We start from the raw sequence: 19,740 nt of genomic DNA on the forward strand, positions 1-19,740 counted from the left end.
ATAAGTAAATCCTGAATTACATTTCTTGCTTTCATTTTTAATAAGTCCTGCTTGTGTGTAACCTGCTGTCCCTTCCCCTCTTCCTGCAGTGTGCTGTTGGAACGACAGGACAGAAGTCCATCTCTCGGGTGATTGATTATTTGGAGCACTGTTAGAGCACTTGGCTTTAGCTGGATCATGCAGGACCCGACCAGAGGAGTGCAATGGGGAAAGAAGCCAAGACATACAAACACAAACTGGCCCATTTGTCAGTCATAAGCATCTCTTTGCAGCAAACTTAAGCTTTGATGTCTGTCAGGCTTGCACTCTATTGTGTGTTTTATTTTCATTTGTTTGATTTTAAACTGGCAAGTACAATGGTCTGCGTTAAACAGAAACCTGTATGTGAGGCTGCAGACTTTCTATTATAGTTTTTATAAAAATAAGTGAGCTGTTCTGGCAAGCTATAGGCCATTTAAAGTTATCTGCTTTCATGACTCCTAATCACATCTGCCTCAAATAAATAGTTTTTGGAAAAGCTTATCTCAATGTTGCTCTACAAAAAAAAAAAAAAAAAACTGCAGCAGTTTCAGCTAAACTCCCATTGCTGCTTAGCTGAGGCTAATTGTGGATCATTGCTAGATTAGCACGGTCTCAAAAACTTTTGTTTATTTGTCACAGCATGAATTATAATTTGGTTAATTTTAAGGGGGAAATGCAGGGGTAAAATACCAAATAATTTGACATGGGGGGGGTGGGGTGGGGGGGTTCACTGAAGTGCCTAAGTATACTGTGTCTCAGCTAGTTTGGCAAATTTGACATCTAACGAAATTGTTGCCAAAGGCAGAAAGAGGAAAGCTTACAGCCGAACTGTACCAAAGCCATTTGCTTACTTGGTATTACAGTTCCTTTTTTTTAACCCCAAACCATTTAAATTAAGCCATTATATTATCTAGAATGTTTATACAAATATAACTAGCTTTCTCTACTTTCAGTGGGTGTGAGGGGGCCAAAAATAGATTTTGCTCTCCAGGTGCAGTTGTTTTGTATTGACTTGTAAAATGGCATATTTCAGTAGTTATGGTTCAACATGCAGCTAACAGCAGTGGTAGGTGTTGACCCACTGAAAGGATTTTCAGTTGCTTTGGTGGAACAATAAAGCAGTTGATCTATCAGACCGTCGCATTGATTGGAGTTCTTTCTTGGCAGATAGGGTTTCATTATATGGAATACATTTGTCACAACATGGCTATTCCAATTAAGTTCTTTGTTCCAACCATGTCCATCATTTTTAAACCTTGGTCAGTCATAAGACAGTAATGAAAGGAACCAACGTAAAGATGCACAGTATCTTAAGCAAGTCTGCGACTCCCGTCACTTAAGAGGTTGAATAGTAAGTATTTGTTCATGAAATATATAGTAGTACAGCTGGCAGTATTTTTTCCAGTTTTAAATTTTGTTGGTAAAACCCATATACCCTGGTTTAAAGGAAAAGGTCTCTTAATTATAGTTTCCATCAATGCAGAGTGGTATGTTCACAGGGGTGTTGTAAATTGGTTAAGAACTTGGTTTTAAATTAAATAAGAAAAGAAACACAGCAGGACTGTAAACCTTGTTTTATGAACATGCCTATTTTAATAAAGCACTTAGAGTTCAAGGGATTGCATTGATTCTGTCCCAATTTTATTTTTTTCTTTTTAATTGAAACTAAATAATTTATCCGGATGGTTCAGATATTGGGGAGCTTATCCCAAAATTGTTACAATTAGAATAGAGCTAATGTCAAGAGTTACTAGTTCTTGACTTGGTCATGCTTTTATAAACCCAAGTAATTCTATAGAGAACTGTGTTGTGCAAAACTATAATTTAATCCCCCCCCCCCCATATAATGTCTTTTCATATATCCACATAGAATTATTTATCCCCACTCTCCCCCAGCAAATGTAAAATGTTTTTCATATTCTGCTATACCTTAAAATAGGAGCACGGTAAAGTTGTTAGCATGGTTAGTTGAGTTTAGAAAAATGCAAATCTCAAATTCTCTATTAAATCTGTTTTCAGATACTGCATATCCTAGCATGTTCATTTGTTGTATTCATGAGCTACTGGTTTTCAGATTGGTGTGTGTTCTGGGGGATGGGAAGAGGGTTAAAATGTACTGGATCTGGAGTGAGCAGATGTGGCTTTGTTTTTGTGTTTTCCCCCTCCCTACTGTATGTTTAACTTGCATTGTTTTTACAATGCCAAGGTATAAAGAATAATTTTATTTGACTTTCTTATTAACTAGAAACCCTTTTAAGCTGTTAAACCTCTTGTATTTAAGCAATGCAAATTTTGTTTGAAAAACAAAAAATTCCAGCCAAGGTCATTTTTTATTTTTTTTTTATTTTTTTGCAGTCATTACTTTTGTTACATTTTGCAAAGTATACAAGAGGTCTATTTGCAATTCTAAATAAAATAAAAACCTTTGTAAATAGTTCTGTAAATATTGACTATTGGAAATTAGAATGGTAGACTACTTTTCTGAATCCAATCCTATTTTTTATTTTATACCGTATTTCTCAGTTGTGTTCTTTTGAAGTAAAACAAAAAAAAGCCAACTGCAGGATAAAAAAAGTCCAAGTTTGTACCAGTTTCAAGAATTGTCTTTGGTTACCTGTAAATACTTTTAACTCCAATAAAAATTGCTACTTTCAGTACACTAGCTGTTCCCGTTTGAATTATTTGCTTCATTTATTGCAGCATTTGGAGCAACACAATTACCCTGTGAGTCATGTTGCTGTTACAGCTGCTTTAGCCATTTTGAGATGCCAGCTTCATATTTAGAGCTAGAGGAAATCCTGTTATGGGGTCATGTGACTTGGTTTCCAGATGATGATGTAACACTGAGGTGTAGGCTTAATACAGTACACCAACTGTATTATATGATACAGGATAAAAAACAAAACACACACACACACACACACACACAAAGTTGGTTCCTACACTGACTAACAAAAAATTGGGAATGGCCATAATGTGTAGGATCAGGTATAGTTCCCTGCACATTGTTCGTGTCTTGTCCGGTGTTGAAGATTCCATGATTTGGGCCACTGCAGCACATGCTGTTGCTTGTTGCAATACACTGCATACGTCATGACACACTTGTGACTGGGGTCGAAAGTTGCCATGCCAAAAACACCCAGGAGACTTGTTGGACACCGCTGAATGTAGCCTCTGCTTTGTGGGACAAGCAGTTTGCAGGGACATCCATTAAGCAACAGTCAGATGTCCCTGAGATGCATTCCTATGATTGATGGCCTGTTTTGTGCAAGCAGAACATTGTCAGGGGAAAATGTTACTTCAAGTATCAACAGTCTCTCTGAAAGCTTCATTTTTATATATTTTTATCTTTTAGTTTTAAAATTACTGTAGGTGTTTCCCTGTCGATTCAGTTAGGAGTATACAGCATACTTGTTTAAACTGGAGACTTGCTGAATTTGGCACAGTGACAGCGCAGATAGTAAAGTCATTTAATTAATCTGTTTGGTGTTGTAATTATTAAATACTGTGGTGCAGGTCAACAGGATGGTTTGATTAGCAATTTCTTCCACTCCCACGCTGTACAGAACAGCAAGAGGAACAACTACAGTTCACACATTTACATATTTTGCAATTCTCATGAAAATGTTTAAGTGATCAATGTACTGTGTTATTATTTGTTTATTTAGCATATATATATATGTCTGCTGTTTCTTTAACAGCCCCTTACAGAAGAAACGCGTGTTGTAAGATCTGGCGTCAAATATGAAACGTTATTAAACGTTCATTGAGTCATATGTATTGCATTTCGAAAAACAAACTAAAAAAAAATAAAAATTGAGGCAGTGGGGGACGCAGGGGTTGATGCTTGGACGCCAGAATCGCCGTCGAGCCCTCTTGAGGTGTCGTGGGCTAGTCGACGAAACACCGAAGGTGCCCACTTGAAGACCCCAGCGTACCCTACTTAGCTCAATCCAGACGGTTGTCATGCTTATGCGCTGGGGAGACCGCACTGTGTTGATCCCCGGAGCCAGCATCGCAGCCGTTGTGTGTGCTGATGTGCTGGGGAGGCAAAATAAGATGATCCCTGGAGTCAGCATTACACTTCAGCCATCAACACCAGGCAGAAGGAAAGAAACGCAAATGGATGGAGACGCAGATGGATCACATTATTTTGCTGTAAAGCTACGTCTTACTTGGTGCTGAAGCCTGAAGTTTTAATACCTACTCTCATGTAATGGAACTCATTTTTACAGAACCCTCTATTGTTTAGTATAAACTTAAAGTAAGTTCCAGAGAAAGCATGAAGTAAATTGACAGTGATCAGTGTATGATTAATCACAAATATTTCATTTTTTGCCCTATTCTTAAAATTAAATGCAATATTGTGATCAGTTTCACTTTATGTATTTTTAAAGCTATAATTTAATTTAGTGTATATTTTGTCTAGTTCCACAGTGATTTTATTAACATTTTGTTAAAGGCAAAACAAAAGAACACACACAGTACAGCAATTACAGAAAAATCGGAATCAAATTTATTTACATAACTTTGCCACATAATTTACCACAGGCATATTGCAAAGATTAAGGATGATTACAATTGTACCAAATATTAAACGTTTATACAAATACCAATAATTGGTGGCCATCCAATACATTACATACATTACAGTATCCATTGCATTACGGCATGTAGCCATTATTACATGATATTTTTAAGTCACACATGACATGAGACTTTACATTGTCGGCGCGTAAAGTAGGTGTACCTCCTACATGACTTTGTTGACCAGTCCAGTCAAATTCACAAATATTGTAATATTTCTTATTAAATTGACTTCGATGTATTTGATTAAATAATGTATTCATTTAGTCCCATTCTGTCGTTCCCAGAGATCAATATAACCCGTTATTTCAGTTTGCAGGAATGCTTCATCACAGTCGCTGTCTGACCGATCCGAGCAGTCCCGGGAACCCTGTAAAACGCACGATGGAGAATCCCGGGGTTGCCCTCTTTTCATTGTTCTATGTCCTGAATCGTGACTAGATGGTGACCTGTCCTCTGAATCGTGACTAGATGGTGGCCTGTCCTTTATCTCGCAAGACCCAGGCAGATAGTCAGAGTTCCAGCCGCCGGGACTCTGAGACCGCTCCTTTTGCGCATCACTGTCCGCGGCCCCTCTGCCTTTAAGCAGGTCGCAAAGCGCGGAGATGTATATCTGAGCCATTTGAAGAGTCTCTGACTTTGACAGCTTCTTGTCACTCTCCAGAGTCGGTATGACACTCCTGAGCCGATCGAAAGCTAGATTTAAACCGAGCATACGCCTCCTTTCTCGGGCATTGGCAGCCTCGCGACGTCGTTTCTGAACCGGAACCAGGTCGCATGGTTCCCTGTCGCTGTAACCAGAGGTACCTGGTACCCGTAGCTCCACAAGAGCGCATGGATTGCATTCGAGTGACTGCGCTTTCCCTCGACCTGTTGGGCTGCTAAGGTCGATCCATTTAGCTTGAAGGAGGTTTTGTGCTGCCGATTCTCCCCAGACCTCTATACCGTGGAGAGGACCTGTTTCTTCTCGGTCATGATAAATCACACCCGCCTCTGCCTGTTTGTAACCTCCACAACTTGTGCCAGCTGAATAAGCGGTATGGTCAACCAGACAGCATCTGATATCTAGTTTTTCGTGAAACTGCTGCATCTTCTCAGGCTGTAAGATTTTGAAAACCCAGCAAACTCTTCTTTATGCTTTGGAAAGTAAAAGTTGTCCTGAACTTTTTGGGGGGCAAGGGTTTTCTTTTATTTACAGAGGGGCGCGTGTGGAGAACGCGAGGGGCGGAGTTACGGTCGTGTGCAGGAAACAAGCGGCAGCAATTCAATTTCTTTCATTACAAGAGGAGGAAGTCTATTAACCAAGTTCATCAAATCTGGATTAGATCCGCTTCGAAGATCACTGAGGAAAGGGGGTGAGGTGTCACTCGTACTTCGAAGAACATTGTAAACACACACACACACACACGCATATATTTAAACGTATTATAGTTATCACAATACTTTATCTATTCATATATGCAGGCATGTACCCTTACCCATTAACTGATGATGGTCTGTAGGCAGGTCTGCGTTTCCTGAGGCTGAGCAATGTATGTTTTTAGAAAGAGAAAATACGGTAACTATTTATGAACTATTTATATGAACTATTTCATGTGGCTGGTGAGCGAGGCCCTTGTTGACGTGTTGTTCATTATATAGTGGGTATGAGTCCTTGGCAGTCTTGGATTCTGAAGAATGACCTTCTTCACTGGGCATTTTTTTCTGCGTTTCACTGTGCCTGTGTAAAGTAAATACACCGATGCAATATGAGCACTGATTGATAAGACAGGTCTAGCTGGTTACACATTTTGAAAAATACGTTGGAGCTACAAGCAGATTGCATAATACACTTAACCCAAGCGCTGCTGCTGATAGTAATGCTCTTAATGCTCTTATTCTATATATTCGTGTGAAATATCAATTTTCAGATTTTTTGTTCCATTGGATTTTTTAAATTTCTGAATGCAATTAAAGAACAACAACATTAAAACATAGATACCACTATGCTTTTTTGCACCTTACTGTGCCTTTACTGTGATACACTGCAGCCTCGCTGGTAGAGAACATGGGTCTGAAGTTTCCAATAAAGCTTTTACTTAATAAGACATAATAATAATAATAATAATAATAATAATAATAATAATAATAATAATAATATAAAATCAGGCAGATGGAAACCAAAAGTCGACAACAGAACTGCACAGATAGTTGACAAGAGTCCTTAATTTCTGGAAAGGATATTTAGAGGATGACATGTGTGTCTGTGTGTGTGTATGTCAGGGGCCAGCCAGTGCCCTGGTCAGCGCTGTTCTGGCTAACGTTAAGGGGAGTGGGATAATTGGCAACTCATATCCGCAGCATCCAGTCTAATCCTATTAGCCGGTGTTCAGAAAACAGTGGGCTCCCTATTTTCATTAAGTTCATTATAAAAACATAGCCCCCATCCAAACCAAAAACTGAACCATGGTAATCTTCCTCGTGGGGGTGGGTGGGTTGTATGAGGAGCTGGTCTTGACAGATTTGGCACACTTCACATATTAAAACTAATGAAGCGTCTCATTGAGCAGAAGACAAGAGGACAGATCAAAACCAGCCCCAGATAGTTAGATTAGTGCCCCCATGCAGGGCTTCATTTGGGGGTGAATGCACGCCTGTCAAAGAAGAAGAAGAAGAAGAAGAAGAAAAAAAAGCCAAAATTGGTAAAGGGGATTAGCCCAGCATAGGATGCCAAAACTTCCTTTAAAAAAAAAAAAAAAAAAAAAAAAGTTAAATCACAGCTGACAGTTTTGTTCTTTCACTGAGATTAATGAGCAACATCTGAATCCCCATTTGAAATCCACATTTAAGTAAATCACTGCACAACACTACTGTCTGTCACTGCAATTCTCATCCCTGTAGGGCTAGTTCATTAGCTCCAGTGTCAGAAATCAAAATGTTGCTTTAGTGTTTTCGATTGTCATAAGCTTTGAATGTAACCTTTTTGTATTTCAAAGAAATAGACAACAAAAGGCGTTTGAGTAAATAATTTTTCTATGTATAATTGCAATAATACAATTGCACAAGGGCATTACTAAAGATTATGGACCAGTAAATTATATATATATAGTGCTTTCAGGAACTGCTCTTCCATTCCAGTTGCCTACCATAGATACATGTAACACAGACTACAAGCAGACAAAAGTATCTTTATAGAATTAAAAGCCATCAAGTGATCTGCGACTATTAATCAAGTTTCCTTTTGCTTTTATTGGCAATACACCACTGTGCACTAGATGGTGCTGGAGCTTACTAAGAAAATGACAGGGGCAATTAAAAAAAAAAGAAACAAAAAGGAAATGTAATCGGAGGCTACTTATCTTTAAGATATATATATGATTAATATTCAGTACAAAAAGAAAAAAATATGGCCTTCCACAGTTAATAGGCTAAATCCCCAAGGTCTTTAAATTTTCTTTCTTTATTGAAATAAGTGTCTGCCAACTCATACTGCAGATACACACCCACAGCCCAGCTGTAATACAGCCCAAATAGCATCTTCATACTGAACAATTACGGCAAAGACATGTATATTTTGCACAAAATAAAAAGCAAACGTAATTCCAATACACTATAAAATACCCCCACCTTCACAAAATCACGATCAACCATATTAACAGTAAAATATACCCCCTTATTATTTGTGTAAAAAAATTCGTAGTTTTCACCTCCTAAAAAATCTTTGTACAGCATTGTCTTTTTTTTTTTCCAAATGGTAATCTTCAATATGCTGTTTTATTAAACGTTACTGCGCTTTCACTAGTGTTTACATACCTCACAAAATTGTGACACGAGAAAACTGACACATACACGGAGTTGCGCCGTGAGACAACGTCGGTGACTCCTGCACTCTATCTCTGACGAATACATACATACACTATAACGACAATTACATTGCAGTGCCAGTGACATTTATAAACCAGTAACGTTTCACTTATAATAGTGATAACACACAAGTAAGTTCATAAGGCAACACGGTGCAATTTCAATTGCGGTTTATCTGTAGAATAAAACAGTTACACAGCTACACTGCAGTGTTCATACGGGAAGGAATTACACCATAGAGCTCGCAGGACTTGTGTTGTTGAATCATTCAGCCTTTACTAGACAACATTACTGCCCAGGCCCTCCGGCCAGCAGCATGACACACAAAACCAGAAGGAAACATTGCTTTGATAATTCATCTCCATTTATTTATGTATTATTATTATTATTATTATTATTATTATTATTATTATTATTATTATTATTATTTAACACGAGTAAAACATGAATGTTCACAGATTCAGTAAGTATGTACTTTACACAGCCTCTGAATAATACAGCACGTCCATTTCATGTTTTTGGATTTGCCTTGGTATAAAGTAAAATACAATAAGAAACTTGAATATACAGAGCTGGGTTCGGTAAGCTACAACTAGGCTGCAATTTAAATAAATAATAATAATAATAATTGAAAAAAAAAAACAACAACATTACAGTGTTAAAAGATCCACTTCATGAAATATGACTAATAAATATGCGCCTAATTTAGCTAGATAAATCTCAACTGACCTTACATACTACCACGCTCTGCCCCATCCCTCTTTGCTAAGGAAAAGGAAAGATGTGATATTTCTCTTCTGAAAACCAAGGTAGACTGCAGGCTATTGAAAGAATAAGATGTGCATCTGCAGCGTGGTATTTAAAGGTTGTGTGTTAAGCCTTTTCAAACACAAACCAAAACTAAAAGAAATTAACCCTGCTAACTTATCCCCAGAAAGCTTGGCATATATTTGCATGCTAAATTAGCTATCATGGTTTTACCCATGCGATACTCAGGGGTGAAACTCAACAAGAAAAGTGCAGGTACTCATGCACAGCCAGGTGTAAACATTTTAAAACCTGAGACAATTTGAGTGCCAGTGAATAAATTCTTTAAAAACGTATACATATCAGTACACGATACATTTATAAATACAAAATAAACTTAAAAAAATAACTGATCAATTATAACCAATTCACCATAAACAAAGCAGCTGAAAATACTGAAAGCTTTGTACCCTCTGCTTGTATCACTCAGTCATGTACTGTAATATTACACTTAAACCTTAAATAACAAGCATTAAGAAATATTACACTATGCAGTAACTGCTGTAGAGAGGGAGTTTTGTTTCAAGATATGCTAAAAATGGGATAAAAAAAACAACTGCGCTATGAAAAAATTATACAAAAAGGTCAAATAATGCACAATAGGGGCTAAAATACTCCTCAGTATAACTCAGTAGAAACAGTATAGAAAACAGTGTAGAAAAAGCAGATTAAATAAGTCCCGGTACCCAGTACCGGCATCAAAATAAGTCCCGGTACCAAGTACCGGTGAGTACCGGCAGAATTTCACCCCTGCTTATACTTATGCGATAACTACAATATAGATTCATGTAATATAAATGGGATTGTCTTTGTTTATTTTTTTATGATAATGTAAGTGTATAACACTGAATACACATAAAAGGTTTTTAAAATAATCATCACACCAAAGTAATTATTATGGTAGATGTACTGGAGTTGTTCAAGACAAGTCTAATGGCGAGCTGCAGTTAATCAAGTTTGCTGCATGGTCTGCTGATAATGGCAATAGCTGCCTTTTCAGTGGGTGTTCTAAGATACTGTGGTAGGTATGTACCTCGTCGCAGATCGGTGGGTAGGTCGTCACCCTATTATAAAAACAAGGAGAAACAAGAGGCAGACCATTAGACATGTGTCGCATCCCGCCTCCTGGTCATTGATAGCTATTGTGATCGTCTTGTTTGATGGTTTGATGAAATACCAATTGATCTAATCCACTTCCTATGATCCTGTATAGGCGACCCGCAGGGTGCATCAGCCCGCCCCCCATCCATTGCCTTGCACGCTTACTTTATTCATTTGTTCAGCATCGCTGTGGAAAGTTAATTACTTTCTAGTTTCTATTGTCAACGCGGTTACCATGGTTTTCCATGGTTAGGGACCCCATGGCTTCAGGACTGTTATTTGCACACGTCACTCAGGATGACTCCCATTTGAAAAGCCTCTGAAAGATAACAGGAAACTGGAAAGGGATTGAACCTGTTTACTTATTACACACGTTATAAAGAATAAGGATCAAGAATGCTCGCGATGAATCATGTCAATTTAAATTCTGTATAGAGCAATTTATTTTAACCCCCCCCAGGCAAATTTGCAACACCTAATAATGAATGTCTAGATACAGTATCTAGCCTGACTGTCCCCACCCCTTCCACCGATACATTGTGAATATGTGTTTCACACTGGCTCTTAGCTTAGTCTAGGCTAGGATTGACAAATTAAGCAATGTGGTGGTTCAGGCAGGGAACTCACTTTTAATCCGTCAATGAAACCTTATTATAACCAGACAATTGTCAGTCAAAATAGCAGTACCTTATCACTAACAATGTAATTAATGTCCAATGATTGTCAGGGAAGGGATTTAAATCTCACCTGATCCATTACTGCCCTTCTCAGCCTCCACCTGTTTTTTGGCTTCGTCTAAGGGGGAGGGCAGCTATTCTGCCCCCTGCCCATGGCTTCCAACAGTCAGCCTCTCCACTTATCAGCTGAAAATGTATGGGAAGGGGTTCCCTGAGGTGAGGCCAAACATGTATTATATGTTAAATGTTTTATCCAAGAACGTATTATATGCATAAATATGTTATTGTGTCTAATCTGGAAAATATTTTTCTACCGCATGAGTTCCCTTACTGAATGCAGTTTACTACATTCTTCCAAACCAGGGGTGTCCAATTGCAGGCCTGGAGGGCCATTTAAAATGAGATCATTAACTACTTTAAGGTTTGGGTGGATGCTTAATTGATTCAATTAAACAGTTTAGACCAGGGTTGGAAGAAAGGCCAGGACTGGAAGGCCAACATTGGCCACCCCTGTTGCCGTCTGTTAAATGCAGATCCATAACAAATTTAGGGCACTACACATTTAAATTGTGACTCTGGGCAACCCATGGCAGATGCTGAATTCCCTAATTGTCATTCAAACTGAGCATTCAGCAATAGTAGGCCTTTACTATTTGATGCACAACTTTCTTGAAGATTCCACCAACAAGGGGTCGATTTGATCAACCCTCCAGGATAAGGGCCATTGCTTGATTTTTCAGCACTGTGGAATCACCCTGGATCCCGTCCCAATACTGGTGTATTTCTTTAGCTGCACATTATCAACTTGGGTCTTGGGGTTGAAATGTTTTCAAAATGAAAATTAAAATGCACACTGGGTATGCACAATGTGCAATTATCTTGAATGAGTGCATTCAGTACTTTACAAAGTATTGACTTACTTAAAAAGAATGAACAACCTTCTGGTACTCATCATTTGTTTTTCTAAATGGACGTTTCTTAACTGAAGACTAGTGGGGGAAAAAAACAGGATTCAGCAGGTTGTTTTGTTTCAGAGTATTCTTGGAAATATGACAGGCAGTAGATCTTTTTAGTCACAGTGAGGAGTGTTTAAATGAATGGCGCTAATCTGCTTTTAGCTGTCCCTCAGAAAACTGGGCCACGGATACGGTAATGATGTGGAACTGCAGCAGTAACGCAGTGCCAGCACTATAAAAATGAATTCTCTTTTACCAATAATAATAATGGATTATATAATGATGGCACAATTATACTGCCGGGAAGCAGAATGCCAGATGATGGTATTGCAGCAATCTGGTTCATAAATGGAAATTTGCATTTTAGATATTTGTACTGTAAACTTGATTGGAATTAATGCAGTTTGAAGAAGCTGAACAGGTCATGCAAGAAAGGGAACGTCCTTGAAAACCACACAAAACTCTTTAAAAATATGATCATAGTCATGGTTCTTAGGGAGGGTGGGGTAGCCAACACATTGTTAACACTGATGAAGGTATTTAAAGTAAAGTATTTAGTGACTGTATGAAGGTGCTTGTTTCCTGTAGCCACCTACCTGGGCTAGACCATTATACTATGTTGAAAAACCACCACAAAGATAAACATGACACAAGGCTGAAAGTAATTTTACTGAATCTAAAACAAAATAGAAAAGCAAGGCATAAAAACATTTTCAAAGTAATAAATATAAGTTGTGTGGTTATGTAGCAAATAGTCTAATAAAGTAAATAATATACATTGGAAATGAAGCTTGAAAATTGCATTTAAACTCCCTGAAATCCAAGGCCATTAGTTTTATTGATCTTGCTGTGTACAGTGTATGGCTTAGGTACCCAATTAAATTAGAGATCAATATCGTCTTGCAAAGCTCGGTTTCCAAAACACACATAATTTACTAAATCCCTGAGAGATTTCAAACACATTTTCTGCGGGTTCTCTAAATGATTCTGATTATTCTGTAGTAGTCATTCTCTTTCCATCCCCAGGGCTCTATCCCAGGCTCTGATAACGAAATTAAGCCGCACAGCTCACTAATAGCATTCAGATCCATTTCTGTCTTTTTTCATTTTGTGTTTTAATAATTTTTTTATTGATTTATAAAAAACTGAAATAAAAAACAGTAGTGAGTGTGGCTCAGTGTGAACTTCCTATAGTAGCTCGCTAATCCCAAGAAGGAGCGCACCTGGATTTTAGTTGTAGGAATCGGCCACTCAGCCAAGGCTTTCACCTTTGCAATCAGCGGTCTGATCTGGCCGCTCCCTGCTCGATACCCCAAACACTCAGACTCTTCCCACTTGCACGCTTCTTTGGGTTAGCAGTGAGCCCAGCCTCCTGCAAGGATTGCAGTACTGCCGCTACCTTACACAGATGACTACCCCAATCCTCACTGTGGATAACCACGTCATCAATGCAAGCAGCGGCATACTGCTGTTGGGGCCGCAAAATGTGATCCATCATCCACTGGAAAGTGGCTGGTGCTCCATGCAACCCAAAGGGCATGGTCGTAAACTGGAATATTATTATTATTTATTTCTTAGCAGACGTCCTTATCCAGGGCGACTTACAATTGTTACAAGATATCACATTATTTTTACATACAATTAAATTATTTTTTACACATTATTTTTACATACACCCATTTATACAGTTGGGTTTTTACTGGAGCAATCTAGATAAAGTACCTTGCTCAAGCGTACAGCAGCAGTGTCCCTCCAGTCAAGAGCCCAGAGCCCTAACCACTACTCCACACTGCTGCCCATATAACCCAAAAGGAGTCAGATGCGGTTCTCTCTTTGGATTCCGGGGTTAGGGTTATCTGCCAGTACCCCAGTGTTGTCATAAAGTGAACCGTGCCTAGAAGCTCTAGCAACTCATCTACTTGGGGCATGGGATAAGCATCGAACTTCGATTTTTCGTTGACTCGCCTGAAGTCAATGCAAAACTGAGTCGATCCATCTGGCTTATCCACTAACACAATTGGACTGTTCCAGTGACTCTGGGACTCCTCTGTTACCCCCAGCTTGAGCATTCCGTCAATCTCTGCAGACCAGCCGGGACATAAAATTGGTGCCTTGATCAGTCAGTATCTTCCTGGGGATCCCCACCCACAGATTTAGCAGACTCAGAGCAGAGGGGAATGGCCTCTGGATAACGCGTAGCATAATCCAAAATGACCAATAGGTGCGTGTGTCCCACCGCATTCCTCTTTAGCCGTCAAACTATATCTACTCCAATACGCTCAAACGGAGCTTCCACTAGTGGCAACGGCACCAGTGGGGCCTGTGGGACGGCTCTAGGGCTGGCCTTCTGGCACTTCCCGCAGCATTCACAAACACGCCGGACATCACCATCCAGCCCCAGCCAATAGAACCGTGTCACAAGCCTCGTTCTGGTTTCGTCTCTTCCCAAATGACCAGACAGGGGAATAGCGTGAGCCAGCTACAAGAAGTCCTCTTTAAAAGTTTGAGGAATGAGCAACTGGTGATGCTCTTCCCCCGTCTGGGGTAATTTTTCAACACGGTACAGTAGATCTTGATTAATTTCAAAGTGAGGGTACGTGGCGGCGTGTCTGGGCTCGACCACCTGACCATTAATCACAGCTGCTTGGTCAAAGAGCCTGCCCAGCATGTCGTCATGCCCTTGCTCGGAAGTCAAGGGAGCAAGCTAAAAAAATCAGCTCTCATTGCTTCCAGCTCGGGATTGGGTCGGTCCTGAGCGGAGGCAGCCGAGCCAGACCCCTGCACTGGCTCCGCTGTCTCTCCCCAGACTCTTTACCAATTGCCCCCACCTGAAACCTCTCGGACTCCCTCCATTGCCAGCCCTCATTCTTAGCAGCCCGGCGCTCCCGTTTAGTTTTTTTGGGTTTAAATCTATGTCAATACCATAGGTCGCAAAAGGAGAAGATCTCTCCAATTACTTCCTCCTTCTTAGCCAATAGGGAGGACGGGGCTGTCACAGCAGCCAACCCATCTTTGAACTGCTCGCAGTCCCACCCCAGAACTACAGGTACTGGCAACCGAGGACACAAACCCACTTGTACTCTCGTCACCTGCTGGCCAATTTTTAACTTCACAGAAATCTTGGGATAAGTGGGCAGATCCCCATGAATACATTTAATATGCACCCGTCCCGTTATTTGCTTATTCCCGGTTTCCTGGTTTCTCTTCCTGCAGCTTCAGCAGGAGGTTGAAACACCACAGCCATCCAAGGGGTTCAATGGTAGGGTGGCCGCACAAGACCCCGGTCCGACACCGCAGCAGCCCATGGGTAACCCCACCCTGCCCCGGTTCTCCGGCCGGGAGCTCCCGCCGCCACACCCCTTCCAGATACTTGTTATTCCCTCACTATACTTTCGGGGTTGTCCAGTCCTCCCCAACTATCTACACACACCCCACTATCCACACACACCCCCCTCAGTCGTGCTTGCCGTTTCATTTTTTCTCTGGTTTGTTTACTCTGGTTCTCCTACAAGGGCAAGAAAGAAGGAATAACAAAGCATTATTTTTATAGGTCGAGCGAGCGAGCAACATCCCCCCCCCCCCCGGATCATGCATGCGTCAGATAGCCAGCACAGAGTGCCTCTGTTAAAAACCTTGAGCAGTTAAGTTAGTTGGCTGTAAAATGAATTACTTTGAAATGTAGCATCTCACAGAGAACTAGAGCAGATGCTCAATGTTTTTAACAAACAGTAAATTAAGAGAACTAAGAACTTAAGGTTGTACTTTACAACAAACAAATCTGTATTCTAAAAGCTGCACCTTTTTCCATAAATGTATTGTAAAGTATGAGTAATAACAATAATACGCTCCTTCATTATTTTCCCTAATTCAATTTCAGAGATATGTAAGCAGAATTTCAAATACTCCCTACCCTCTGGCATCTACTGCAGTTCTGCTCAAGTCCTTCTAATGAGATGCTCAATATTTTAAATGAAGACAATATGGGTGCAAGTGCTTGACAATGATCTCCAGTGGAGATCATATAACAACTGGGTGGGAAAAGAAACAACTAAACTGTGTGGAAGCCAATCAAATAGGAAATCAACTTCAATTTAACCACACTCACCTGGTACTAATCACACACTACCTCACCTAATTCAAACACCACCTTACAATGCTACTTAATGTAGTTAATTTAAAATTACTTGAAGCAGAAACTTACCTATCTGCCTCAGACACCGGTTACCTGTAGATAGACCACTAGTAGATTCACTCAGCTTAAATAGGTTCCAACCTCATTTTGCAAGGGAACTGGCAACAGCTGCTAACTGCTCTATCTTGCCTCAGACGCTGGTTACCTGTTAGCTCCCACAGCTAGACTCCCGGCTCTTTTGTTGAGGCTCTTCTGCGCCAGCACGAAGCGCCAGCCAACCGAAATAACCTGTCTGATTAATATAACAACTGGGTGGGAAAAGACAACTTTTATTTAAAATTCAGACCTGACTTTTCCTTAAGGTATGTAGTTGCCACATTACAACATTAGGCCCTCAGATAGGAATTCAACTGCAATTACAACATTTAGCCAACTGGTGGCACTGTTGTAGTGATTTAACATTTTGATTTATAGTCCGCTTAAAAAAGTCAAGTAAAGAGCAAGTGAGAAAATGTTGGACACAGAGTTCCAGTAAATCTGTCTGGCTGTCTCATTTTCTAGGAGTTCCAAGTGTGCAAATTAAGTCAAAGAAATGAAGCAGCTAAAGAGATGCAATGGGAAAATGTTAAGCAGCATCACAGTTCCCCAGAAAGCGGACAGTGGAGGCATTATATAAATGCAATATTAATTACAACACTGCTGAGCATTACAGAAATGTATTTCATATATACAGTGGGTTGCAGTTTCTCTCTGCAGTTTTCCTTATCTCCGTCTTCTTGTTTAATTTTTAATTGTTCTCTTTTTGGTCTTCACAACTTTCTAGACTCATGTCTGTCATTGGATTTCCCTTACCACAGTAAACCTGTATGGTTATTTGGCAGTTCCCATGCCTTTTCCACAGTTCTATCATGTATTTAACAAAGTTTTAAACTTTTTGTAAATATGCTTTACCACGCTTTCGCTAGGATTTTGTTATACTTTTCTATGGTAAAGTTTTTAAATACAATACTCAAAGTAGGAACTATCTGTTTAAAAGCTGAAGATTGTATTAAAGGAGAATTATTACAAATCCTCACTAAAGGTCTTGATGAATATGTATAGACCCCCTTCCCATACACAAATAATAACACACACGCTTGTGCACCAATACACATGGAGAGGTTGATGCACACTGTGTTTCCATTGTAAGATAACTAATTTTAGCAACGTGAGCCCCTAGTAAACCACTGAAACTGTCAGGCGCAGATACGCTCCAAGGATAATCATACCTTTACTGTACAACATTATCCAAACACTAAAACAATAGGGGTAGCAAATGTACCACAATCAGAGCACAATCAATCCATTTTTCCTGTATATTGGACCTGTATTAGCATATAAGTACATACCAGTAAGTACTGTATGCTGAGTATTTACATTTTTTAAATTAAATGTGAACAATGTTAGTAAAAGAAACTAAAGGAGATCGCAACCTGGTGGCATACAATGGTACAGCACAGTAGATTCATATATATATAAACTACACCCTTTCTTGTACTTTTTGTTTTGAGGTGAAATGTAGCTCTCCACCACACAGTTTCACAGAGATAAGCCCACTCAACAAATACCATGCTGTAGATTGATGACTTTCCAAGGAAAAATTAATTGACTCACTATTCCCTACTCCACAGCTTTACAAACTTAAAAAAAAAGATTATCTATACCAGTGTCTTGTATAACGAGTGATTAACATTACCCACAAAGTGAGACCAGTTTTGCCGCATAAAAATTCCAGCAATGGCCAGCACTGGTTTACCCTGGTCTGAGCTGGTAAGAACATCTGTTTCTCAACTGGTCATACTGGTTGGAAAGACAGGTTCAGGAAACAATACATCTTAATAAATTCACTGTAGTGTAAAACTCTAGTGATAGCTGTCTGCACTTTTAAATTAAATTCAATGTATTGCTGAGAAACTGTGCTGGTGTTTACAATTATATATATCGAGAGAGAGAGAGAGAGAGAGAGAGAGAGAGAGAGAGAGAGAGAGAGAGAGAGAGAGAGAGAGAGAGAGAGAGAGAGAGAGATCTATATATTGTAATGTAGCCTCTCTCTGCTCAGCTCTTTTGCACCCTGTAATGATCAGACCCAGACACAGCACTGCATGTTTCATTCAGAATAAATCAAAACAAAACACAAAACAAAAACCTAACTCCCATTGGAGTGCTAAACTAAACTTTTCTTCCTTTCTAACTATATTGGACGGCTAAGCTGTTTACCGATAGCAAAAACACTTTTTCACACACCGTTTACAGGTTGTATAACACACTAAGGTTCACACAATACCTTTCTTTACCCAAGCAGGACTTTGGCCTTCACACACAGAACCTTGTATAATTATTTAAATTATCTAATTAAATTAGTGCCTGGTGATTCTGATCCTGTCTCACTAAAACAATACAACAATTAAACAATTAACCACTTAAACATGTGGCTGTGCAAACCAGCCACAAAACCCACATTTTCACATTTATTTGACAGGGATAGAAATTAACCCCATCCCTGCCGACCACCACCAACACATAAACCCAACACTTTATTTACAGACAGGGCTCTGCCCTGCCACAATATATATCAGCTATTTATCCAGTACGATTAAAAAAACAGTAAAAAATGTGTTCCAGTTCCTAGCTGTTTGCAGTCCCCAGCTCACTTGCAGTTAAATTATGCACACATGCAAACGCATATTAACTGCACACACACACAGCTGGATAACCTATATCTCTACTGACATTTGTAAATATACTCAGGATGTACTTTACACAGTGTGGGAAGCCAATTGCCAAGTGAACAAGCCTTTAAGAGGTCATTAATATTCACTTTGGTTCTCTTTTATTTTACAGAAAAATCAGACAAAAAAAAGGCAGAGATCCTGAATAAATCATAACGGGCAGCTCCCTCAAGGTGCTGCAAATCTCTTTGTGTTTCTTTCGCATTTTAATCTCGGCAGCATCACAGTAACATTCAGGCTACAAAAGAGAGATCCTTCTCTGGGCTCATTTGCCATTCAACACCCGGGGGCCAAGTCTATAATAACTTTTCCATACAGTACGCTGCTAAACTCTGCAAACTCAATATTCCCTTGGATTCCTGGAATCTCACACCATCGATGAAAAGTTGGAATCAGCTCTTGTGTCCTGTATAGAGCACTGAGGCAACAAACAAAGAATAATATTGTGTTGTTTTTGGAAGAGAGCCTGGTGATGAGAGCTGAGAAACAACTGGCTTGGAATTCCTTGCTGTGTTCCCTTAATAGTGCACTTAATAAGTCTTCAGACCTGACATCCAAACCAGGGCTTTAACAAGCAAAGCTTTGCAAAGGTAATTATCCTTAAGGTTTAGATCTAGTGATTATAGGAGACATCTGTATCTCATTAGTCCTCAGTTATCTTTAAAACCATGCAACCTTCATATGCAGTGTAAAACATATTTGTGCACTCTTGAATGTTAATACTTCCATTCAAAACCACAGTTTAAAAGAACAATAGGGATTAATCAAGTATCAATATTGTGTGCAGGGGACTTGAGCTATTTCAGAGTGGCCTAACCCATTTAGGAATTCTGACGAGACACAATGTT

At 39.5% G+C, this 19,740-nt stretch overlaps 2 protein-coding genes across 2 annotated transcripts in view; one reads left to right on the forward strand and one right to left on the reverse strand.

Moving 5' to 3' along the window:
- The window catches only part of LOC117415806 (wings apart-like protein homolog), a 36,136-nt gene extending 33,456 nt beyond the window's left edge, over positions 1-2,680 (forward strand). Inside the window, exon 20 of the mRNA XM_059026240.1 lies at positions 90-2,680. Coding sequence (XP_058882223.1) covers positions 90-155 — 66 coding nt within the window. The 3' untranslated portion in view covers positions 156-2,680. The remainder of the gene's footprint in view (positions 1-89) is intronic.
- A 1,834-nt stretch (positions 2,681-4,514) lies between these two features.
- On the reverse strand, positions 4,515-5,956 carry LOC117415722 (uncharacterized). The gene has a single exon (XM_034026436.3). It carries the CDS (start codon positions 5,696-5,698, stop codon positions 4,868-4,870), a length of 831 nt encoding a protein of 276 aa, XP_033882327.3. The 5' UTR covers positions 5,699-5,956; the 3' UTR covers positions 4,515-4,867.
- Positions 5,957-19,740: the final 13,784 nt, after the last annotated feature.

Source organism: Acipenser ruthenus, chromosome 7 (genome assembly GCF_902713425.1).
Source record: "Acipenser ruthenus chromosome 7, fAciRut3.2 maternal haplotype, whole genome shotgun sequence".
Taxonomy (NCBI): Eukaryota; Metazoa; Chordata; class Actinopteri; order Acipenseriformes; family Acipenseridae; genus Acipenser; species Acipenser ruthenus.

Bases quoted from the DNA above. Each gene is read 5' to 3' on its own strand.
- LOC117415722 (XM_034026436.3), bottom strand. From the start codon at position 5,698: ATGCAGCAGTTTCACGAAAAACTAGATATCAGATGCTGTCTGGTTGAC.